The 26,358-nt window shown below is 41.2% G+C and overlaps 1 protein-coding gene across 3 annotated transcripts in view; it reads right to left on the bottom strand.

The window, feature by feature from the left end:
- The window catches only part of atp1a3a (ATPase Na+/K+ transporting subunit alpha 3a), a 29,665-nt gene extending 3,645 nt beyond the window's left edge, over positions 1-26,020 (bottom strand). For 2 of the 3 annotated variants that reach the window (XM_042434845.1, XM_042434846.1), the window contains exons 1-18: positions 25,860-25,948; positions 13,182-13,295; positions 12,414-12,473; positions 12,046-12,249; positions 10,849-10,962; positions 9,913-10,047; positions 9,360-9,477; positions 8,478-8,566; positions 8,103-8,282; positions 6,365-6,563; positions 4,936-5,180; positions 4,573-4,765; positions 4,294-4,469; positions 3,820-3,956; positions 3,444-3,594; positions 3,181-3,349; positions 2,449-2,603; positions 413-536 (exon numbers count right to left, since the gene is read on the bottom strand). In XM_042434845.1, the coding sequence (XP_042290779.1) occupies positions 413-536; positions 2,449-2,603; positions 3,181-3,349; positions 3,444-3,594; positions 3,820-3,956; positions 4,294-4,469; positions 4,573-4,765; positions 4,936-5,180; positions 6,365-6,563; positions 8,103-8,282; positions 8,478-8,566; positions 9,360-9,477; positions 9,913-10,047; positions 10,849-10,962; positions 12,046-12,249; positions 12,414-12,473; positions 13,182-13,295; positions 25,860-25,865 (2,569 nt within the window). In that variant the 5' untranslated portion in view covers positions 25,866-25,948. Of the gene's footprint in view, positions 1-412; positions 537-2,448; positions 2,604-3,180; positions 3,350-3,443; positions 3,595-3,819; positions 3,957-4,293; positions 4,470-4,572; positions 4,766-4,935; positions 5,181-6,364; positions 6,564-8,102; positions 8,283-8,477; positions 8,567-9,359; positions 9,478-9,912; positions 10,048-10,848; positions 10,963-12,045; positions 12,250-12,413; positions 12,474-13,181; positions 13,296-13,557; positions 13,613-25,859 lie in introns of all 3 variants that reach the window. The other variant, XM_042434847.1, reaches the window with a different exon arrangement.
- Between the last annotated feature and the right edge of the window lie 338 nt (positions 26,021-26,358).

The raw sequence follows: 26,358 nt of genomic DNA, 5'->3' as shown, positions 1-26,358 counted from the left end.
TCTGTATATTCCCACACAGATCCCAGATGGTGCTGTTGACTGCAGACGCATCATGCTGTTATCAAGCTGCAGGCAGTCATTTTGGGCTGCACACTTGGGATAACAGAACTATTTGACTATTTCACAATTCTTTTCCTAACAAAATTGGCTTTTGAATGATTATATTGTGGTTGTATCAGAGTTTTTTATGACCAGTGTAAGCCAGCAACAAAACCCACTGTGTGAGTGGGACAGATCTGGAGCCAGTAGAGACAGTCAGATCTCTGCGATGGTCTTCCATGTTGACAATAATCGCACCAGTATCTTAAGCAGTAACGATTTATTAGTGATAAAAATGCTACATGTGGCTCCTTTAATACCTTTTATACTACAGTCTGTACTGTATACTGAATAATATAAACATGACACCTACCAATCTGTCCATAGGCGATACTGATAAGTCTCTCATTGACCAGTTTGTCCCTCAGTGGGTTCCTGGGCTGGCGCTTCATGATGTCACTCTCTGCTGCCTCATAAGCGAGAGAGATGGCTGGTACCTGACAGAGGAGAGAACAAGAGAGAGAGGAAAACACATTATTGCTATGATGGAGATTTTCATTTGTGATTTCATTTTTATACTGTATCTGCAGCTGGAATTGGATACAGTGAGAGACTTTATTTCTGAATACATTTTGCTTTGGTTTATTTCATCATGCTGCACTTTTCAAGCATAACAAACTGCTGGCTATTAGATGTCAGGATCCCTGCTGTGGTGGAGCGTCAGACAGACTTGGTATATCATTGAAGATTACCGTTTCGCTTTCCCAAAGGAAAATGCTAATGACTGTCACAGTCCAGGAGAACTTATATCACATTTAATCAACTTTGCAGAACGAATAGCCAAATATCAACTAAAAGGGAGAATCGTTTTCTTTATCCACAACTTTTTTATTTGTCCTTTCTTTCTAGGGTGTCATGGAGTAATGTTTGGCATGGTCATTTGGTGCTTTTCAATAACTCATAAGCTATGTTCTTTGCACATTTTAATCCATTTATTGAATTCATTTACTCTGAAGAAGAGAGGATGACAGGACCGCTTCCAGTCAGTGGTGGTCCCATACTGCCATCTTGTGTCTTCTTTATGTGACACATGGGGGGATTTAACTGGTGACAGAGGATTTGACAATGCAGGTGTTTTTATTCTCTTATAAACACACAGTCGATGCTTCTATGCACGCTGCAGGTGACTGTCTGGTAGATTTTTTGGTTATGTGGGGTGTAAGTGAGTGTTTGTCTAAAGCATAGTTTTCAGCTACAGGCAAAGATATTCATTAGCAACAAGGTATGATATATAAAGTCTACTACTTGTCCTGCAGCATCACTAAACTAACAAAGTCAAAAGTCCTTTGTCTCTGGTAGACCTTGACTCATGCTGTTCTCTATCCCACCTTGCTGCTTTGCACTTTAAAGGTCCCAATATTATCTCCTTAAAAGTGATGTGATCCCCTCTAGGATGGGTCAGTATGGGATTAATCTTAAGTATAATCCAATAGCTTATTAGTTGTGTAGAGAGAGGCAGTTTGATTTGATAGGACAGGTAGAAATGTAGGATTGCTGAAAAATTTGTAATGACTTTGTTGGTTCAGTCCCGCCCTCTAGGGCAGCATGAGGTCAGGATGTAGCAGTTTTGTACCCATTTTTGGGCTCTTTAAAGTCTGAACTTAACTCTAAATAGTTTACTGGAAACATTTCCGCAGGGCTAAAACCAACAAACAATATGTTCATTTAGGATTGTCCAACATCAGAATAAGATATCAGAAGCAGCGTAATTTTGGTGTCTGAGCACCAACAACCAGAAACCAGCAGAGTTTTCCATCATTACAGCTTGTTCTGTTGATCTTCACTGAGCCTAGCTCCAACAACTTTTTGAGTTTGTCATCAGGAAGTTATCTTTAATCATATTCTGTCTGACTCTTTCACTACGATCTTACTGAACCAAACCCTCCACAATTCCCTTTGATTCTTGCAAAAATATTTAATATTTACCACATATTTGGTTCAGTGTCTTGTTCTTTGAGATTCATGTTCTATTGTTATTGTTATTTACATCTTACCTAACAGTCCTGAACACCTGTGTGTATATCCTTGATGATAATTACTAACCACTACTATGTATATTTTTCCAGCTGGGTACCAGTCTGACATGGATGTACACAGTTCATGTATTTGTGTACAGCTGATGTTTAATGTGCATGCATGAGTGTTCAAAGATCAAATGCATGCAAGCATTTCAACAAGCTGTGACTGTGTGGGCACCAGAACATTGAGATCACACATATTGGCTTCTGTTTTTAAAGCCTGACAGGAGACAATAGAGCCGTACGCTACAGTATGTGACTGTGTCTGGTCTGTCATGGTGTCACTGCCTGGCTATGTGTGTGTGTATGTTTTTGTGTTTGTTTCCCTTACCATGTCAGTTCCCAGGTCAATGCAGAGGATGGTGATGGTGCCCAGAGGCAGTGGGATATTGACCAGGATGAAGAACAGGAAGGGGGTGATCTCTGGGATGTTGCTGGTCAGAGTGTAGGCGATGGACTTCTTCAGGTTGTCAAAGATCAGACGGCCTGTAAGGATGAAGGTGGGTAAAGTATGTCGTATAAATAGACTGCTGAACAGGTGAAACCTAAAGACGCAGGGAAGATCATTACTTGATGTGACATAGACCCCAAACCTAGAGTATGTAGTAGGTTTTAAAATACAGAAAACAATGTCATTAACTCATTAATGCAGCAGACATAAATGAGGAAAAGTAATTCCTTCTTGAGAGTCCTGCCTTTCTGTCTGTTCCATCTTTTTTTTTTACAGTACCTCCTATTATTTTTGTTAAAAAAGACTAAGAGAAACTAAAAACCTGAGTTGCTCTTTCTAACACAATTTTAAAATCTATTCCTCTTCTTACAGTCTCCATAAATAGGGTGAACTGTGTGCCACCCAGCTGATTTTCAACTGTAACCCTTATGCATGATGAGAGTGAAGGTTCATTCTTGTTCTTCTTTGGCATGATACTATTAAACACTGTAACTAAACTGACCCTTTCCTCGCATTCCCTCTTCATCCAAACATTCTTTCTATTTTTCTCTCTTCATAGTCCTCTTACTCCCTTCCTCTCCCCCACTTTCTCTTCTTTTGTTTATCCCTCACCTTCCTCTACTCCAGTGACGATGGAAGCAAAGTTGTCGTCCAGCAGGATCATGTCAGCGGCTTGTTTGGACACGTCTGAGCCAGAGATTCCCATGGCAACACCGATGTCAGCCTTCTTCAGGGCTGGAGAGTCATTTACACCATCACCTGTCACAGCCACGATGGCACCCTGACAGAAAAGGAGGCACCACAGTTCTTAAAAATGAGTACATTTACCTGTGTGTACCTTTACATGAACGTGTGTATATGTATAATTAATGTACCTGTCTTTGGCAGCCTTCTACAATGATGAGTTTCTGTTGTGGGGAGGTTCTGGCGAAGACGATCTCTGTGTGGTTCCTCAAAATATCGTCCATCTGCTCCTGAGAGAGGTCTTTCAGATCTGTACCATGGATTACACAGGCCTTGGCATCCCTACACAACACAGACAATGCAAATCCATCAGTTTTGTGCACTAAATTATAGAACTACTGTCAAATGGCTGCATTGAGTAACTGCCATATAAAAACATTTGTACAAGTAACACTTGGTGAACTGCAGCCCCAACCTTTATGGCTGAATTAAAATATTCTGAAGCTCTATGGCAATGCAAGTGAGACTACGTGTATATGTGGTTTAATGTCTGTTTTTCAGTCTTACCTTGGGTTGACCTGGCTGACGGGGATGTTGAGGCGTGCAGCGATGTCTTCCACTGTCTCATTGCCCTCGGAGATAATACCCACACCCTTAGCAATGGCTTTGGCTGTGATTGGGTGATCACCAGTCACCATAATAACCTGGAATATGAGAGGAAAAAGAAGATGAAGAGGTACGAGATGAATGCGAAGGAGAATGACACAAAATACCAGAAGATGTGAGAGGAGAGAAGGGCAACAGGTGGAAGAAGAATAGGAGGAAGAGGATGAGCAAGAAGAAGTAGAAGGAAAGGAAGAGGAGAAATGGAAGCAGGAGATGAGGATGAAAAGGGAGGGAGAAGTAGAAGAAAAGAGAGTACCAGTAACATCCTATGAATTTATTAAAAATGTGTGTGACCGTCGTTCACTACCCTCACACAGGTGGCTGCAATGTTTTGCTTTTGCAGTCCTTTAAATGTCAGATTTAAAAGGTGCCCACCTTGATGCCAGCGGAGCGGCATTTGCCCACGGCGTCAGGGACGGCAGCACGGGGAGGGTCAATCATGGACATGAGGCCCACAAAGCAAAGGTTGTCTGTCTGGAAGTTGACGTCATCTGTGTCAAAGGCAAAACCTTTGGGGTACTTGTCTTCTGGCATGAACAGGTGGCAGAAACCTGAGGAGAGAGGAATGGTAAAGATGTCAAAGATGAATTTCTTGAATTGTACATTCCAACTCATGACCTTCTGTTAAATTATACTATCTTCTATCATCCTTACCCAGTACTCTCTCTCCCAGTCCTCCCAGTTCCAGATAGGCGTTCTGGAAGGCCTCCTTCATCTCATCGTCCATGGGCTGCTCTTTGCCCTGTAGCATGATGGTGGAGCAGCGGTCGAGGATCCTCTCTGGAGCTCCCTTCATGACCAGCAGGTAGCGGTTGTCATTTTCATCCTCACTTTCGTGAATTGAGAGCTGATGAGAACAGATTTCAGCGTTAGTAAAATGCATGTCCATATAATAGGTATGCAGAGTTTTGTACGTATTAGCCCATTTACCACAAATCATCTGGTTTTAGTTCATGTTAATATGAACTGGGGAGGTGTATTTGTGATCATACGCATCAGTAAGTGGAAAGCACAGACCTGGTACTTGTTTGTAGAGTTGAAGGGTATCTCAGCCACCTTCTTGTTCTTGTCCCTCATGGTCTTGACGGAACCACAGGACAGCTCAATACACTTCAGCAGGGCTGACTCTGAGGCATCGCCGGCCACGTCACGCTTAAGGATGGGTAAAGATTCCTGACCAGCCTTGAACGCAGCACGGTTGCACAGGGCAGCAATGCGGGCCAAAGACACCCATGTTGTGGAGCTCTTGTCGAAGGAGGAGCCTAGAGTGACCAGAAAACAAGGAAAATTGATTGACGGTTTTCCCAGCCAATCACATTCACTGCAGGTGGGAGATGCCTCACCCAGACACTCTGCTGTTTGCCCAAATTTAGATTTTCTGTTCCAGAAATTTCCAAAATGCAGGAAAAGAGTAAACTTAATACCAGCTTGAAAACATTTCTTCTTCAGCTTCAAATCAGTCGTCTGTTAGCTCAGTCATCCACTTACAGTGCACACTGTAATGGATTAGGCTCCTACATTTCATGTAACCGAACATGAATTACAACAGAATTTAGTTACATTCCTTAACCATGCACTTAGCCTTACACTTGCAGTGTAATAAACATGTTTTTTCTTTGTGATTGGTGGTCAGGGGGAGTGTATGGTGCATAGTGACGCCAGCCCTCCCATTCATTTGAATGGGGTTAGTGCGTTCAGGCTGCGGGGGTTTTGGCCACAGCGGTGCCACACCTGCCAACGGCGAGAAAGTTGATCCACAGCTGACAGTCATTGACCACTGAGCCTCTACCATCATAACACTGTGATTTAAAACCCCCCCAAGTGAAATGCTGTAGATGCTTTCACTGAGCTGAAATAAAATGAGTGCACATAAATAAGGTAAATAACAATAAACAGTGTCTACTGCGTTTTGCTGTCATTTATGGTCGTGTTAAGTTTCTCTCCTCTCCTCTGTTTCGCCATGGGCGGGGCTGAGTGAATGAAGAGAGGGAGCGGTGATAGCGAGAAAGCTGGTGAATCAGATCAATAAAACGTTATTTTCTGATTGTTTCACAGCCGTTATGTTCAAGAGCACAAATAAACACATCCACACCTCCACTCAACCCTGTGGAGGTCATCTGATTTGGTCTGAACATGGCCTAAGACCAGCAATTCAATACATCTACAACATATATTTACTAGTATTTGGTATGATGGATTTGGCAGATGTTCATTTTGGATGCTGGCCAGTAATGAATGCTGCCAAAGAGAAAAGAAGGTCAAATTATTCTTCACATCCTGCAGGAGGGCACTGTTTTAATGAAAACAGGACAGTGAAGGAGACATTTCCTGTACACATCTTTGATAAAACCTGTATTTAGCTATTGAAAATGAAATTGTGATAAAACGTATTTAGTGTTTCCAAAAGCTTAACATGGATAAATGTCTTAGATCAATGGTATCTCACCAGACTGGTCCTCAGTGGTGTCGGCCTCATGGATCTGGTTGTCGAACCACATGTGGGCCACGGTCATCCTGTTCTGGGTCAGGGTGCCTGTCTTGTCAGAGCAGATGGTGGAGGTGGAGCCCAGCGTCTCCACAGCCTCCAAGTTCTTTACCAGGCAGTTCTTACGAGCCATTCGCTTAGCGGTCAGTGTCAGACACACCTGAGAGAGAGGAGTGATGGAAGAGAAACAAGCAAAGAAAGAAATGGGAGAGAGAGGACATAACAGCGAGGAGAGGAGGAGAGACAGGAGGAAAGGAGTGGTCACAGTAGAGTATGACAAAAGGAGAGAATATGAACAAACAAATCAAAGGAGAAACACAATAAAAAATATATTAGTATCTGTGGGACTAAAACTAAAAGCATGGACTAACACCTCCAGGCACTGATTGAATTTAGTTCTGCCAATGAGCAGACACATCAGAACCAAACCACCCCAACACCTGGAGATGTTCATCCTGCACAACATAACAAATATGCATCTACAGCAAAATGCACTATAATCAAAAACCTCCTTTCGAAAATAAAGTGAAAAACACAGCGATGCAGAGAGAATATGAGGCAAGAACAAGTGAAGCAGTGAAGCAGAGCAGCGGTGCATTATGTCATCATGCCAACTAAGGCAAGACCCATGGGCCAAAAAAAACTAGCCAAGGCCAAGCAGAGGAGGCCGAATTCAGTTAATGGAGCTGATTAGTCATTAACCTAATGTCATTACATTAGCTAGTTGTTGTCATTGCAGACAGCACCGCGACTGGTCTGGAAAAGAGAGAGAGAGACATACGAAGAAGAAGATGGAGAGAAAGAAGGAGATACACAAACACACATATGGGTTGCCTTGGGAGAGAGAAGGAATGGTAAGAGAGATACACAAACAGAGACAATACACCACCTTCACTACAGGAACAGATACTGACACAGAGAATGTTAAAGCACAGAAATACAAAGATACAGATGCACACAGATGTACAGCAAAATCACACAGCATAGAAACAACACAAGCATTAAGAAAAGAAAGCAGAGACAAAACAAAAAAAAGGACGAGACATTAGCCGAAACACTGTACACGACACAAAATACGACGTCTTTACACAGACGCATGTAAGCACACAATGAGACATGGGTGAAATAGCTGTTACATTCGACAGCTTGGGAAATCTGATTTGTTACTGTTATGTATTACTGTGTTATGTGTTGCTGTAATATATTCAGTAGTAGAAGGTAATTAAAAAAAATCTAAAGAGTGGCTTGTTTATGGGCTAAAACAAACCATAAATACTGAAAAACACTGTTTTAATGTCAGTGATTGTGAGTTGGATGCTGTTTGGATAGAAAAAGAGACTTCAAGACACTAAAAACATTTTTGTTCATTCAGAGTCAAAAAAGAGTGTGATTTTTTCAATGATTTTGTGTATGTCCTTGGATTTCTCTTCTATGATATTCAAAAGTGTATTTAAAAACACCCAAATCTTGCACAAAAACACCTAGAAACTGAGGGGGAAAAAAACACACAAGGACTATACTGGGAAACAAAAACAACGAAAGAAGGAATCACATAACTGGACAACCTTGTGCACACAGAGACACACACAACAATCATATTATTATTAAATTCATTAACATCTGCCATGCCCCCAACTAATCATTTCGCACACACACGCACGCGCACACACATTCACTGGTTTCCTGTTTCTCTACTCACAGTGACTGTAGCCAGCAGTCCCTCAGGAACATTAGCTACAATGATACCGATGAGGAAGATAACAGCCTCCAGCCAGGAATAACCCAGGATGATTGACAGGATGAAGAAGGTCACGCCGAGGAAAACAGCCACACCCGTGATGATGTGGATGAAGTGCTCGATCTCCTTGGCGATGGGTGTCTGAAGAATAAATATAAAAAAATGAGCAATTTAATAACCGCACAATTGCATAAAATGTTCAATAAAAGTCTCATTATTAAGCTTGTTTATGTTCAGCTGTTTTTAGTAAGCGACCTCCATTATGTGGCTTCTAAACAACACAATGGAGATATATTATAAGATACATAAATATAACAATATCTCTAGTAAAGGTACCTTGCCAGTCTCCAGGCCTGAGGTGAGGGTGGCAATGCGACCCATCACTGTACGATCGCCAGTACATACGACAATACCACGCGCTGTTCCTGGAGACAGAGAGGAGAGGGAGCAGGTTTTGTGTTATAATTCTACTATTGATTCCAGAAAAGAGAAAGACAGAGGAAAACAGAGATTGACAGATCCAGAAGAAAATGCTTAGACTGTGAGTTTAGATGAATGTGTGGATATACTTGACTGAACCAAGATGTTTGGAAGTATATCATAGGATCTAAAGCTCTTAATGTAATTTAACCATGTGGCCACAGGAGGGCACCATACGCTATTCTTTTCCCATCCTACCACAGTGAGCTGCATAGTGAAGCAAGTTGTATGGCCTCCCATCAAAACAGAACTGGCTGAGCTCGAGTGGAAGAGGTATGACCTTAAATGGGATCACATTCTCAGTCACTAGGCTCCCCTTAATGACCAGTGATGTCATTGACCACTTCTTCTCAGACAATTTGACTGCAGCTTACAGTAAAAGCTAATGTGTAGTATCTTTGTTTGCAGGACTTTCTGAGCATTGAACCAGAACAATACAAACATATGCACGCATCCACCTGATTGCACACACACACACACAGCTGCACACACGTTTATTCGAGACTAAGAGTGATGGAGGGACGTTGACAAAAATTTACACAGCATGTATAAAGAAAAGCACAGAAGGAGGGAAAATAAGTAATAGTTTGAGAAACAGAAAGAAGATGAGAGAGGAGGTAACTGATTGGTCCTGGAAACTGACTGATAGTGGATAATATGTAAAATATATGTGATAAATGTGATGGTGATAATGATGGTTATGGCACAGGTATGTATAAAAGCGATGTTGACCCTTACCCTCGACACAGTTGGTGGAGAAGAAGGCAATGTTGCGGGTTTCCAGGGGGTTGTCATGGGTACAGTCAGGTGACCTGGTCTGGGGCTCTGATTCACCAGTCAGGGATGAGTTGTCCACCTGGACAAAGCAGGGTAAAAACCATTTGATTAGTGCGTGAGAGGGGCAGAGAGACAAAGAGGAAGAGAAAGATAAAGAATGAGTAGCTGGTTATGATAAGACTAGTTGGACAGATTGTGTGTTTTCCTGCTTGCTGTCCGTCTTTTTGTTTTGTTGTGCATAAGTCTGATGTCCACTCACTTTGTCCACTATTATTTACACCTTCACTGACTTCTGTGGTGCAACCAGACTTTATCTGTTGGCCATTGAAAGCTAAACTGAATGAGCTGACAGGTTATGTATTTACATGCAAAAAAATTAAATTACTATAACTCAATTTCTTTGTGCTGCACTTGGACACTTAATACTTGAGAAACATCCTGCTCAAGCTTTAAGATAGGTGTTATCTTCTTGGGTCTGTATAGCGGCAAGAGTGTATTTCTGCCTGTAGCCCACCTTGCAGCCATGGGAGGAAATGATGCGGAGGTCAGCTGGGATCCTGTCTCCACCTTTCACCTCCACCAGGTCTCCTGCCACCACCTGTTCAGCATTGATCTGCATCTTCTCTCCCTCACGGATCACAAGGGCTTGCTGTGAACAGATAAAGAGAGAAAAGAGACAGTGAGAGAGGAGGAAAAGAGTTTTTTTAAGGCACATGACAGTTGAATAATTATCTTTTCTTTTGTTAAAAGAGAATAAATAGAAAATTCACAGTCCTCTGATAAAAAGTTAAAGCTTCTAAATGATTAATATCAAAAACAACACCAAAACCTTTTCAAGATGCTATTTAGAGTAAGGTGACAGATGAGGTCAAACTAAAGCCATTGAAAGCTACGTCGCAGATAAGGAAGAAAGAAGAAGAATGATGTCTAGTTGATCAATACCTGCATAATATGTGAACCCAACATCATGTACTCATTATGACCCTACTTCTTTTTCAACAACTTAACAAGCAAACTGAACCAAAAGGCTCGTATTTGTGGTTGGTAATGAAACATTTATGCAAAAAATTCTCCAAACCAGACATGAGCAAACAATGTCTACCATGATCTACAGCTGTCAACTGCGTAGTGGAACATGAAGAAGTGTTTTGTTTCCATTTCTTATTTTGATAATTTATATAAAATAAGTTAAAGGAGTACATGCTCCTTACTTGGATGGAGGAATTCCCCATCTTTCAGGCTCCTAGATTATCTCAAAACTGTACGTTCAACAAGTTTTTAACAAGGCTGTTTTTCTTAGTATCTGAAAATTGTAATCTTGAAGATACATGGTTTTCACTGGAACTTCTTCACATCACTGATTCACAAAAAGGAGACATGTGACAATAAACTGACAATTATCACTAAATATCTCGACAATATCCTGGTTGAACTGTTGAGCGTCCAGTACCTGAGGGACCATGTTCTTAAAGGACTCCATGATCTTGGAGCTCTTAGCTTCTTGAAAGTAGGAGAAGCAGCCGGTGATGATGACGACAGCTGACAGCACGATACCCAGGTACAACTACAGAGGCAGAGAGGAAATAAAGATGTGACTTTCATATTTAATGCAGAAATGAATTAAGTGACTTCACCTTTATCTAAAAATGTATCACATAAAAGGAAAAAAGAAGGAAAAAATAGACCACTGTAGAGACATAGACGGAGAGACTAACTCGAAAAGTCATCAGTCAGACATTTTGACATCCCCGTTTAGAGGAGCACAAGAGGAAAATAAGCTATTTCAGGATGTTGGGGCCTCTGTAAAGTTTCAATTTTAGAAATAACACACATCAGCTGACAGCCTTTCATTTCAGTTTTTCACCCTGTGGCTGACAGCATAATGTGATTTCATTTGGACTCAGTGACTCGGAGGCTGTCCATCAGTTTGCTGTCTACTCTGTTACAGTTTTTGTGATTACGCTACTGTATCTATCGTCTCTTTTCACAGTTTTAATGGATCATAATTAAAAGGTCTTTAATGTTCCCATAAAGCATCCCATCTATGTCTGGTACCAGCTGATGTAGCTGGTTATCAGAGTGTGATTTTATATTTTGGGAGTGTGATATAGTCTTGGTAGCACAGTTTCAGCCCTTCATTTTTTCTCGTCAATGTTGTTTTTTCACCATGGGTCTCCCCCTGTGGTCTGAACCAAGTATTTTGTCCGTTCATGCTGTGTGTCATAGCCATTTAGCCTCTGTACTCAGCTCTACTCTGTGCTCTGACCCGACATAAAACAGTGCTGACCCATGAATGCCCTTCTCTTACTCAGCTATTACCAATGCCAAGAGGAGTCCCACACTCCCTGTGGCCCAAATAGATACTGACAGGATGTTATCTGTCACTCTAAAGATGGGTCAGCTGGCATGATTCAGACAAATAGTTGACACGTTCTTTATCACTGACACAGCCGAATCCCTAAGGAGGATTTCCCTCCTGACTCAGCAAATCGCTTTGAGAGGCGATGTGCTGGATGAAAGGGAGCACACAGTCGTAACAACTCAGTCTTCTCTATATGCATACCACCTAAGATGTTATCTCACGGGTACTCATGGCTTTGAATTCATCCTATAATCCATTCATTTACCCTTCCAATCCTCCACTTACGTTATCCCCAGCAGGCTCATCCTCTGTGGCGGCCTGGATGGCGTAGGCCAGGAAACAGAGGATGGCACCGATCCACAGCAGGATGGAGAAGCCGCCAAACAGCTGGCGACAGAACTTGACCCACTCTGGGGTGGTGGGGGGTGGAGTCAGGGCGTTGAGGCCGTCTCTGGCCAGGTACTCTGCTGCCTTGGCATTGGTCAAACCCTGGAGGAGTAGAGGGAGCAGACAGGAAGACATCAATGATGGATCAAGGGAAAGGAAGATAGAGGAAGAGAGAGAAAAGGGGGGGGGTGTAAATAGATGATAGAAACAACCATATGAAGTTGAATATAACACAGAAAAGTGTCATTTTTGAGTGAACAACGCACCTGGACGATATCAGTGTTGTATTTTCGGCAAACCTCCTCAACAGACATTTTGTGTTCCGTCTACAAAGAATACAGATGGAAATTAAATGTGAACAACTGAATTATCACTTATTATTAATAAAGTAAATAATTCATATTATCTAATGATACTATCCAATCACGTAAAAATCATAAAATTTTACAGCAAACATGGTGTCATTAGTTGAAAGCAGGAATTAAATGCGAATCACCATTTGGGATCGTTACATACTGTATGTAGCTCCTTTGTTGATAAACATAAGTTTGAAAAAACACTTTTCTTCAGTTCAGATATTTGTTTATCTGACCCAGCTCATACAGTTTTATGTCAAGTGGATATCCTGTGGGTTTGGCATCTTGCCTCACGCAAGAGAGAAAATCTTTCCACAACAGGATTAAATTGTTCTGGCATTTGACCTCAAACCACATCACTACTGTACACCAGCTGCTATGAAATACTATGTCTCTGTTATCTCCTTTTCAAAAATGGAGATTAGATTACAGCTGAATCGTAGCTCTTGGAATGCTGGAGTGAGGCCAGGATGCTCTTTCTATGAAGTCCTCCCTTTCTCACTGCGGACTTCAAATGAAATTTTCGTGCAACCAATACAGATACTCCAAGTAGGTGAATAGATGCAACAAATATTATATAAAACTACTATATTATTTGAACCAGCAGCATCTGGACCAAGTTGTTCTGTTGCAGGAAATGGCAGTGAGGTCACAGGAAATAGGAGGCAGTGTACGTACAATGGGAACTTCCTTCTTGAGGTCATCCAAGTCCTTGCCTCCCTTCTTTTTGGGGGATTCCTTCTCATCCTTGTCCTGCGTGGTGGCCACGCGGTAGCTGTCCGACCGTCCATACTGCAATGAGACAACCAGATTACTGAGTTTGGTCCTGTCACATTACATAAACGTTATGAAAATATAAGCAGTTGAGTTGACATTCTTATCCTCACTTTTATTGCAACAAAACCACTACATGCTACTATACATTAATACAATCCAAACCAAGATGCTCTATTTAATGGAAACAAAACCACCACCTGAGAACAAAGGTAAGAAGGTCGAAGCAAAGACACCCAAAGACTAGAGGTTCAAGACAGGGCTGTTGTCTTTCTCTTACCCTCTTTGCTTTATATGCTGAACCTTTAGCACAAGCAATAAGGCAGAGTGAAGACCTGCAGGGCATCAATAAAGGGGGGGAAAAACATACCATTGGACTTATCGCAGACAATGTCATTATTTTTTCTTGAACAACCACGTTTCCCAAACCTAATGAACCTTCTTGAAACATACGGACACTACTCAGGGTATAAATTGAATGTAACAAAAACACAAATTCTTTCATTTAATTATTCTCCATCCCAGCAAATCGGAGATGCACATAATCTGAAATGGAATTCTACAACAATGAAATATCTTGGTGTAACTATAACCAAAACAACTTCGAAATGTTTGAAATCAATAAACCAAGTAACAAAATTGATGAAACCATCCAAAAGGATGTTGAAAGGTGGTCTACCCTTCCTTTAGACTGCAGTGTCAGAATACAAACGGTTAAAATGAATATCCTACCTAAGCTACTGTATTTATTCCAATCTCTCCCAATCATTGTTCCCCATAACAACTTCATAGCGTGGGATAAGATGATCTCTAGATTCATTTGAAACAGCAAAACGCCAAGAATAAAACTTACAACACTTTAACTGCCTAAAAGTAAGAGGGGAATGGCTTTACCTAATCTTAGAGAGTATTTTTATGCAGCTCAACTCAGACCTCTGGCATGTTGGTGTAGACCTGAGTAAGTCTTGATTTAAAGAAATGGAAAGGGAGATACAGGGTTACCAGACTCAGATCTTGGTGGGAGACAAATATTTTAAAGGGGCTCTGAGACATGTCATGGATCCAATAGTAGCATTTATGCTAGAAATATAAAATGTTATAGTAGAAAAATACAAATTAAAGAGAGGGGTTTGCACACTGAGGTGGTCTGCATGTGACTCAAAGTTTAAGCCAGGGGTGTATGATCCAATATTCAAAGAATGGGCACAAAAAGGCATTACGGCAATGTGTACGGTTTCAGAAAATGGTGAATTTAGGAGCAGCTGAGATTGTCACTAAAACGAGGATAGTTGGTCCACCTTAAAAATCAGTCCATCTGAAGTGAGCCTGGTCAGGTTAGTCCAGGCTCACTTCATTGTTGCTAACTTCGGGGCTAACGCCCTTCACTTTAATCAGCAGGTGGCAAGCAAGACAAGGGAACTTGGCTTTGGTCTTGAGGAGTTGTAGTATTTATTCACTGACAAATGAAATGCACTGCTACGTTCATGGCTATACTGCTAACTTTATACTCTGGTCGCCAGCCTCACCTTCACACATGCTCTCTCTCTCTCTCTCAACCGCACAATCGCTACGCAGAGCAGCGGAGAGAGAAACTAGCACGACCATAAATGTAAGCAAAACGCAGTAGAGACTCTCAAACTGAGCTGAAATAAAGCTAGTGCACATAAATTAGGTGAATAACATAAATAAATATATTTTGTGTCTTTCAGGGGGTATGGGGGGTCCAGTTGAGGGGGCAGGCTGCTCTCCAAGGCAATGGTAGGGAATACACTGAAAAAAAACACACCCAAAGACAGCCAAGACTCCTATTTGTAGTTTCTGTTCACCCATGTTGCAATACAATAACTGCTGTTGTGTCTAAAACACTTTATTTCCCTCAGGTTTATCATTGATCAATAACACAGACGAAGTGTAAAATCATGCTTGGCTGCCGTACTCTCATTTTTCTTCCACATTTAGACTCAGTCAAAACATCTAGATTGAGATCCAAACTTAGATGTAATCCCCTGGTGTGAGAGGGGGGAATTTTACCCTTCATGATTAGATCTGGCATCATTAGGCCTGTCTCAAGAGCTCCACTTAAACTGCAATTTACACCATTGCTATTTAGGTTACGGCTGTTCAGACCACAGACACCACTGCTGTGTCTGAGAGAGGAAAGTGAAAGGCCAGAGGGTAGACAGAGAGCATGAGAAAGAGAGAGACAGGACAATTCAGGAAAGAAGAAATCTGACAGTAAATGTCAGGTGGGTAATGTACTTTAGAGGCATTTTTTGTTATATTTTTGAAATTCTCTGTACACCCTGACAGCAATCAATAAATCAAACGCTCTGACATTAAAAAGAAAAAAATCCAGTATCCGTGTGTGGCGCAGGCCTGTAATAGTGCCTGTGCATTCATTGCCCATGACACAGAAGGTTTGGAGGCCAGGCGAGCAGGGGAATACCGACGGATAGGAGGAGACGGGACTGCATGAATTGCAGAAGGAGAGAAGAGAAAGACGGGAATATCAACAGAAAGCAGAATGAAAAGCAATGTGTGATCATTGGACTATTGTCTGTAGTGTGGGAGAAACTGGACAAATTCTGGCGTTTTTTCTTTTTTTTTTTGCCTTTTCCAGAACACTACCTACCCCAGCTTTAATTGCCAGTGTCCTACATCAGAGCGTAAGGATATGTGTGTGTGTTTGTGTGTGTTTGAGCCCTTTCTACCTAATCATGAACATGGGTTAATTATGTATGTGTTAGATACATCCACTTATTTTCAGTATAAGTCTGGCAAAACCTGCAACTTAATTTTTTTGCACATTTCCTAATCCATGTACTTAACATTTTTGTAAATGATTTATTATTAGTTTAAAGACAATGATGAATAAATAGTTATGTGAAAACCAACTTTTAAGATTAATGAAAATAATTTCATCGTTCTAGGTTGCAATGTTCTAAGTGTTTCTAAATGCTTCTTTTTCAGCTTCTGAAAATTAAATCTCAAAGGGAAAACATAAAATATTTGTGAGTGTTGACATAAAATAATCAAATTATGACTACAGACTTTTGGCAACTTCAGTTCAAAACATGCAAGAAACTGGGCTTTTGCACAAGTGTTGCACAAGACAACAAGAAAATCACTGAACGTGAATAGAAGCATTTCTACAAGGCTTCAAATCTCTAGAAATATCAGATTGGTGCAATACTTTTTTGCACTGAACATGACTGTGGGGTTTGCAAGTACAGAATAACGACATGGAAATGACTAAAACTCCAACCCACCTACGCCGAGTACTGTACACAAGCGGTAATTATAAAACAGTGATCAACTTCAACAATTCCTGAAATCACGTCTGACAGCTAAATCACTATAATTTCCATTCAACTGACTATTTTTACTTTCTTCAGACAGACAACAAGAAAGCTGTGAGGCAAAAAGAACAAGAAGACGTAGGCAATCAATTGTGTCCCCGCAGGGGAACAAATAGATCTGGCTCATAATTGTCCAGCCAATAAAAACCACTGATGGCCACAGATGGATGTGTTTAGTAGCGAAGACACAATGAGGCAATTTATTATATAGGAATTGGGTTTAGGAAACAGGGGAAATAAAATAAAGTGTAGGTAATTAAATGAATCCATTGCTAAGGGAAATCTCCTTTACTAATTTGAGAATTTAAATAGCTTCCTTAACCTTATGAAGTACAATTTTATTTTACTTTAAGCCTGAACTCAGCTTACATTTCCCGGGAGCATTTTCATGGCGTGCAGCAAACTGTGTGACTACTCTCTACTAGGAATGCATTATGACTTGACATTTGTTCATCAGGCAGATGTTCACTACCATCCAACCCTAATACAAATATGACATCATGTAATGTGAAAAAACACATATTGAGATCCAGATTCTGTTTAACCCCGCATGATGAGAGGGAAGAGCAGACTTATTTTGGGAAAGCTCTTATGTGGATTAGTTTAGGCTGAGAGGTTTCACACTGATTTGATGGCTGTTTTATGCTGTTTACCGTCAGTTTTTTCCCTCACTGGATGAAAAGCTGGCAGGATGATGACCTGTTGACAGCTAACCAACACTTTTTTTTTTTTGCATTCTCTTACCTCTACACATCTGTCTATGTAGTTTTGTTTTACTTGTTGTTTTTTGATGAGTGCATTTTTCTTGTGAATGCATTATTTATGTATTATATTAGAAATAGACTCGCCAGTCATTTCATTTTCTTTGAGCAATAAATTCATTGAACTTTTCAGTTGAGTCTTTTTTCTTAATTAACTCTTAATTTGAAGGCGGGGCCTTTTTACCTTTGCCTTGGGAAGCTGCAAACAGTTCAGAATTAAATCAGACAATGTTGTAGTGAAGAGTTTTAAGGTCTGATGATTGTCTGAATGTGGTTTTACAGTTCGGAAAAGTGCCATAACTGTCTGAGAGATGAGAGGGTATGTATTTGGGATAGCCTTTTCTGAGAAATATGATTGAAAGAATGCTTTGTAGCACAAGAACTTATAAGCTTTAAAATTACAAAACACCAGTATTGGCATTGACCTACAAAAATCTATATTGGTAGTTGTGTTTACTGTAGTATACAATCCTCCTGCGCATCCGTCCGTTTTTTAGTACTTTTATTCCATCTGTGCAGTTGTGCATATGTTTATATTCTGCTTGACTGCAAAAGTGAGCATTTTTCAGACTTGTGTTTTTTCTGTGTGTGTGTGTGTGTGTGTGTGTATTTTCCTGTGTGTACTGTATGGTTGTTTATGTGTGTGTATGTGTGTGTTGCCATCTGTCAGGGGGTGCAGTGTTCCCCTGCCAGTTGTGTCCAGCAGGCCATCAGATTACTGCTGTTTACTACACGGGCAGATTAACCCAGTGAACAATAATAATCCCTCTCAATCACTCTCTCTCTCTCTCTCTTTTTCTCTTGCATCTTTTCAGTCCCAGTCTCTCATTCATCCTTACTCATTCACTTATTTACAATGTTAAAAAATCTTTGGTTTTTTATTTATTTAAGTTGTAGAAGCTTTGGCGTGGATGCACTAAACAGACCTGAATTTGCTTAAATTAATTAGGGCGCTGAACCAGGCAAGTAAAATGATCTTTTTTTTTCAATTTACAACAGGCCACAAACTCCCTTTTTGATCTCTTCTCTGCCTCCCGAACTTCTTCTTAACATCTTCATCTGTTCTTTTACTTGGAGAGTAAAACCCAATTTGACTATTGAAAACTGTGAAAAAACAAACTACAACAAAGACGCAACCATCAACACAATAATGAAGATGCATCAGAAACACCTCCACAGTTATCTCAGTTTGACATCCGTTGATAGTCTGAGTTGAAGTCACAGATCCTGCAGAAGGGCGCTGCAGTGTTGCTGCTCCGACATGAGCATCTCTTTTGTATTTTTAGACATTTGCTATTCCATTTCCTCTTCACCTCAGCACTCGTGCTCATGTGTGCACATATCCATTCAGGATGATGACTGCTGAGGTGACAAGGCCATCTACTCAAGCACGTAACCCTTCAGTGCTGCAGCATCCTAGGATGTATGAAGTCAAAGAAGCATCTATGAAGCAGCCTAATAGAATTAGACAAACACAGTTAACAGTTACACCCAGTTTGTACCTCTCCAGTAATATCTGTTCTTTTTATCGCTGGAAACTGGCAGCGGGCCTCACAGAAGATGCTATTTTACCCTCCCTGTCTTCAAACAGTCCATCCTCCACTTTAATGGCTTGTGTTGATCATCTTTCTGTGTGTGCGCCAACATATTCTACTGCTTCAGGCCACATACATGATTATATCAACCTCCAGAAGAAAAAAAATCTCCTGGGCTCCATCGAATCACATACTGGCCCACGGGGACACATGCCACATTAACACATAAATATTTGACAACTCGATGAAAGGAATATGAGAAGGGTGACATGAAGAAAATGAACCCCTAATTATCAAGGGCAACATATTCCCCCACCAATTTACCTTTTACAGACATAGTATGACTTTCAAGGGCATCTCTAAACCAAACCAGGGCAAGAATACCACTGTCTAAGTTTCAGAACACACCATTTCATTTCAGCCCTACAATGTGCTGACGGTATATTGCTTTCAACGTCACTCATGGTTAAACTGAATAAACAGAGGATATTTTCCTGCACATCGTTTCCTTTGCTCACTGTCTAGTTACAGGCTGTAAAACCTGAGGAGGTTTCAGCAGCATCCAGATGTTCTATACTGAGCTACAGGACAGATTGTAAGCTACATGCTGAACATTTGTAGTCCGCTCTATCTGCTTGTATACTGCATCCAGCCCGGCCTGCGGCTCAGGGCACCACAGGTCTGAGGAAGACTGGATAAGCCATTTTTTAATCTGCTGAAATCGCTGGTCAAATCTCAAACATCCCAGAAAGGGACATTTTGATCAGTGCATCCTAGATCGATGAATGAGTGAATAAATAAAAGGTTTCCAAAGTAACCACAATATTAAATTAACCCAACATTAATTAAAATTTATAGATCAGGAAGCAGATAGAGATCTATGGACGTCTCATATCAAAGTGATCACATCAGCTGTTGGGAAGCACCTTCAAATGAGCGTGGATAAGGAAAAGGGGCATTAATTAGATATAGGGCATGATATAGATTTACTAATTAATTTTAGTATGTTATCAGGCACTTACACTAGAGCAGCAGATTGCTATATCTCTGCCTGTTTGCAGTGCTGTTATCTGCCCATTTTATAAGGTTAGGGTTGATTGCAAATGTAAACTCTACCAGAGGCTCCATACTGTAAGGCTTTGGTGAAACATCCACCAGCCAGCACTGAATCATCTGTTATTTAGAAATGCTTATTTTTCAACTAAATCTGATGACATTCCAGTCACCAAAATGTCACATTTGTAGTTCAGATTTTTGAATGGAAGATCTCACTGGTGTATGTTGCCTCTGGCAGGGCTCAGTACTATAGCTCTGGTGGTGCCACGGTTGATAATCGTATCTATACACACAAAGAAATGGATTATAACACAGATCAGCGGACTGGCCGACCTAGAAAATACTGATGGACTGGCAGACACACCCACACACACGCAGAGTAAGAGGGGTCCTCCATCATCTATCCCTCCCTTCACCCTCCCACTTTGTTTACATTCTCCTCCCTCCAGGCTGCCCATCTGTTTCTCTGCTCTCTTCTTCGCTGAACTACTCATCTGCACCAAGGTTTAATCAAGAGGAGACAGTCTGCTGCTGCAGACGGCATCATGACGACGATGATGTGTTTTAATATTGTACATGTGCATCCAGCAACAAATGCAGATAAAAGCCATGGTGGGATAAGAGATCAGTTTGATTTGATTCTGTAAAAATATTTGCACAGTGGAAGTCCTGATGGCTGTCAGAGTATATTTCTAATAAAGCACACCACAGATTTTGTGCTGTTACCCACCATTTAGCAGTGTGTCACCTCATGCTGTGCAGCGTGTCTGAGAGTGTGATAGAAAATGGCAGTTGTTGAGAGAATCAGATTGACAGCGTTTACTTCCAATGGGTTGATAGACGGGGGATGTGAAGTTTCCTAGCAACATCCAATCCACTGGGTCCATTTAAATAATTGAAGTCAGCTGTGGGGGATGATGGGATGGTATTGGAATTTTTTTAACAATGTGAAGGTATGTTATGTAATACTGCTGTAATGTTGATGAAGAGCAACTCTGCTCTGTAGTGTTTTGTTTAAATGTTGTATCTTTAATGTTTTGTGCCCGAGGACCCCCTTGAAAATGAGATGGTGCATCTCAACGGGTTTATCCTCTTATTCAATATTGAAAGAAATAAATAGTGTTGCAGAAGGCATGGGAAACTACGAGCTACACTCGACACCTAAATCACCTCACTCAAGCGCTGCAAACAGGAAGTGATGTAAGTGACTTCACATCGCTTTCCAGGAAAGGCATGCGGTACTGAATTGCATACTGAAGCAGTGGTATTGGAAATCCGTGATCGGTGATTTGCAGTAGTATGGATCCATGCTATTTCACACACACTCACTCACAGATGGAAACTAGAGAGGGACAGGGGCGTTGAGAGTCAGTGCTGATGAAATATTGACAGACTGGAATAATTATGCAACAGACTCAATGACCAAAGAAACACATGTAGTGTAAACGTAATCATATACGAAATAATGAACTGTACGTCACTGTTATGTAGTTATATCGAACGTAATGTCTGAACATGGGTGATGGACTAAACTCTGTGAAACCACAATATAAGCATGCCGTTTTTCCAGTCTCTGAGGCTCAGCTTCGACCCCATAACAATGAGCCCTACTGCTAGAATCACAAAGCAATAAGATTGCCATGCATGCACCTGCTTTGTGCCTGCATGCATGCATTTAAAAGTTATATTAATTCATACTTATGTGATACAGTGAAGTGCCTTTATATATAAAAACTGCCTTACAATTATCTAAAGCTGCATATACATTAACTCTGGAGGATTAAGGGCACTGTGTACTCGAAGCCCCCAGTGATTCCATGTTTTTTTTTTGTTAGTTAGCTAAAATGTTGTACATAGACTAGAGCAACGGGATGTTTTGCTATCTTACTGATGTTGTAAATTCAGTGGGCAGTAGAAGATCCCTTAAGTATGCAGAAGTTCACTGTTATGGAACAAAATGATTGACTGGTCCGTTATGTACAAACTTGCCTCAAGTGCAACACGTAACTGATCTGGATATCACTTTGAATCTAACTGTTTTAACCAGCACTACAAATCATTTTATGTGATTAATGTGACTAATATTTCTCACCATAATTCATCCACCATTCAACAGTATTATTTGAATTCAACATCTGTATCTTCAGTCAAAATAAGGCCTTTACAAGCAACCGATGATGAAACAGATATAAAAAAGACTAGTATCGTTATATGACCTTGAATATGAATTTCCATTATGCATTGAATAAAGTGAAAGCTGACTCATCCCAATGCTGGTACTCTTTAATTTACCTCAGGAAATAAGCACAGCATAAACCCAATGAATGAAGCAACAAATGCTTTAACTAATGTAACTACTTCATGACATAAATCCCAACAATGCCCCTTTTCACAAGTAGAATGTATCACTTAAAACTATAATATTATCAGTTTAAATCAGTAATGCATCTAGAAATATGTAATTTTCTCCTTTTCACTACCCTGGACAGTACGATGATTCCTTAAGAGATCAGATGAGATCAGACCCAGGGGGAAATTCACATCACAACTGTGCAAAAGAAGTCCAGTAGTGCAAATCCAGCAGCCAATGATGTGTGAGCTTGATGTCATTAGGCTAATGAATTGTTAATACATTTAACTGATAATATGCTGCGGATGGTGACAGCAGTTTGACATATTTTTCATAGGTCAATGTACATGCTGCAAGGCAACCACTCTCTGATGGATGAATTATAATTAAGAGTATTAAGTGTTTCATATTGTAGATGTCTTTATAGAGTAAAAAGGATCTCTCACATACTGGTGTATGATTATTTACACTTGTTTTAGCGAGCTACAGTACAGGTAATTATTATTAGGACTGAAACGACGCCACTGCAACGAAGAGATCTCATAATGTCAAAAGCTTCTGCATGAAAGATCAGCGTCATCATATATGGGTTAGACACCATGAATGAAAGTAGGTTTAATACAACGACCTGCCTCGTACACACACACAGAGCCACATCACACGCCATCCATCCAGCAACTGGCTCTCCTCCTGAGGCTTCCACACCAAGTGCATTATGGGATAACAGCGGATGCATTCATCCTTGTATATCTCTTTTTCTCCTTGTGTATCTCCATGTTCATCTCTCCATTTGTCTCCTCAAGCTCCACCATCGCTCCCTCCTTTGTGTCATCACTGCACATGAGCAGCATCTCTTACTGCATTCCTGTGCTTCTCCATTCCTTCCTCTTCTCAAGGTGACTCACCACAAAGGCATCTCTGTCTGTCTCTCCCTCTCTGTCTACCTCCCTAATTCTCTGTCAATCACAGGATCTTAGTCAGTTTTCCCCTAAACTCCCTTCCTGCGTGGCCCACAGCACCTGACCTTTGTTTCATCTCTGCCTTCCATCCATTCACAGACCAACCCGATCGTTGCCTTGCGCAGCAACAGCCGCTATCAATTGATTGACCCGGATCAAATGGCCCCAGCTGCCTTGTCAACTGAACCTCCCTCTGGTCTCCCCCCACCCCTATCTCCCATGTCACCCGAATCGCCTCTCTCTCCATCCCTCCCGATGGCAAATCGCAGCCTGAACATGGGAGTTTCCACTCCCCAGTATGCACACACGCCACTCTCCTCCTCCTCCTCCTCCTCCTCTCCTCAACGCAGTCAGAGTTGTGCGCGGTTTTCCCCTTCGGCGATCTAGTGGACAGCATCACAAACCGTGACAGAGTGGCACTATTTCCACGACTTGGCCTGAATGCTCTCTCATCCCAACCCCCCCTAACCCGGATATGGAGTAGAGGAGAAACCACTGCACATCACATTTCATTACCGTTCATGGGCCATGACACCATGGACACCAAAGAAATACACCTACAGTTATAGTATAGTGCATGTCAGTATGATGCTATGGGCTCTACATATCACTGATAAACTTTAACTATCATGCAAATACTCTAAATGAAAATACAACATGATGCAGGAGATTATAAAATTCCACAAAGCAATATACCACTGAGTGTTGACACTCGATAAAGCTTTATCATAATACTACAGGAATGTAGTATTATTTCAGGAATATAACCTGACTTTTTAGTGGGAATAACATCATGGAGGTCTGTGTCTACCCATATGGAGAGCACCTTCCTTTGGGACATAACCGTCGACATTTTTGGGAGGTTGGGGTGTGGGGTGTGGATGACAAGTTACTGGTGAGGAACCATTTTGACGCACTTGTCTGTGCCCATTTGGTACCCAGACCAGAGCCGCCTCTACATCCTCACCAAGCCCAGCACCGTCAATGACAGCAACACGACGCACCGTCGCATTATGTAATGTCTTAAAGAAAATTCACCAAATGGTCGGTGGAAGAGAAAAAAAAGAAAAAAAAATCACCGCCTTCTTTGGGTTTGATTCCCAGCCCCCACCCTTTGTGGATCTTCTCTCCCTCATAATCCAAATAAAAATGATGAATTCACGACTTTCTGCATCGACACGGGCTCTCGTTTTTTTTAAGAATAACTGAAAAGACACACAGCTGCGGACATGTATGTGATGATGAAGAGTTACTGCAGTCAGACCTGGAGGAATAACATGATATTCCGCAGTCCGGGCTGCGGTTTTCACCACCAGCAGTTCACATATTTCTGTGCATAATTGAGCGTTTCACCTGTATGTCATTCAGAAACGATTTGATATGTGACAGGACTCGCCTGTGTCATTAAAACGGTCTGACTAATCGTTTATTTAGGAGTTGTGAATTTCCTCAATCGCCCACAGCGGCTCCAGAGGCAGGCGCCAGATGTTCGTCGGTGTAATCTCGTTTTTGGAACCTCTGGGCAAAACAGTGAATCTGTTCACCACTCCACACCTATGGCTATTAAAAACCTATTAATGGCTGATTTGTAGATAAAATAAATGGCATGGATCGGTATACCGGGCCCGTTTTCTGATTTGGTTCAACAACTCGTTACAGTGTTTTTGCGTTACAGCGACAAAATCGCCAGAATTACTTCTCTGACAGCTTAAAAATGAAGATAAACGAGAGTGTATTCTGTGAATGATCAGAAAACCAAACGGTGTATATATGTCAAAAGTTCCTTTCATCTGTTGAGATTAAAACTGAGGCTGTGAAAGTACCTCCACCCCATGAAAGTACACTCTACTGTTGCACATCTTCAAAGAAAAACGAATCCAAATTTTCAGGTGCAAAACAGCTGTTTTGATTAACTGATTTCGTGGTAATGTTCACTAACGGTGACAGCAATAGTGACCAGTTTGTTATTAGATCGGGAGCTGCAAAAAAAAAGACTAATGAGAAATACTAATCGAGGATCATGACTGTAACGCGTTACCACCCTGCACCGGTTCTGGCGCACCGGCTGGAGTCTGGATGCGGCGGATTGACTCATAAATCTGGCGCATGTTTTTTTTTTTTTTTTTTTTTAAGAAAAAGGCACAGCATCCAGGCAACAAGCCCACCCTCTATTATCCGTTAATGTCAGTCGTTACTATAATTTGCAACACATTTATTTGGTGTGTTAAATGATGTGAGAAAGGGTACCAAATGTGATGACTTTCCGAGAACTATTGGAGCCGTTTGACTGAAAATTAAAATACATACAGCAGTGCGGTTTAAAACAGCTAAATAACGTTCAAAGTCACAGCTAGCTTAGACAAGTCATACATATCCCACCGTGTTCAATGTCATTCTAACATCATGACTGTGCCTCAATGCACTTTAACCCTTTCCTTAACGGACAAACTGACTAACCGTTAACGTTACCAGACTGTGTAACGTCAGCTAACTTTAACATTAACGATACTGACATTTTACTACACGTTTAGCTATGTTATTCACAAGAAACGTCGCTCTTACCCCCATTTCGGCGCAGTCAGTCGGGTCTCCTCAGAAGATGAATCGCTTTTGGGCTTGATATAACCAGAATAGCTGGCTTTAAGGAGGGGAGACGGGGCAGAAAACAGGTTCTCGTCTGGCAATGAGAGGAAAAAAATGTCTCCCTTCAGTTGATAGCTATTGCTCTAACGTTAATGGGGGAAAAAACAATTAACTAGCTAACAAAATATTCTAAAATATCATTTTCTTTAAGAGGAACGGGCATAAGGTAACTTGACAAGGCAACGTTTCATCGAACACCTCGGCAAAGCTGCACCCAGTTAAGATAGAAATCAAAGGGGGCTTATTTTTTCGGCATAAAGTGTTAAAATGATACGCAGCCGTTGGTGATGCCTCACCAACCTTCTCTCTGTAAGGCGCAAATGATGCCGGTGGAAAGTAGACCCGGGCAGATGGCTCCTTCTTCGGATGCTGTCTCACTCCGCGGCTGCCGCAGCACTCAGGGTCCCCTTGTTGTCAC

Source organism: Thunnus maccoyii, chromosome 15 (assembly GCF_910596095.1).
Source record: "Thunnus maccoyii chromosome 15, fThuMac1.1, whole genome shotgun sequence".
Classification (NCBI taxonomy): Eukaryota; Metazoa; Chordata; class Actinopteri; order Scombriformes; family Scombridae; genus Thunnus; species Thunnus maccoyii.
This window is presented reverse-complemented; position numbering and strand designations above follow the sequence as displayed.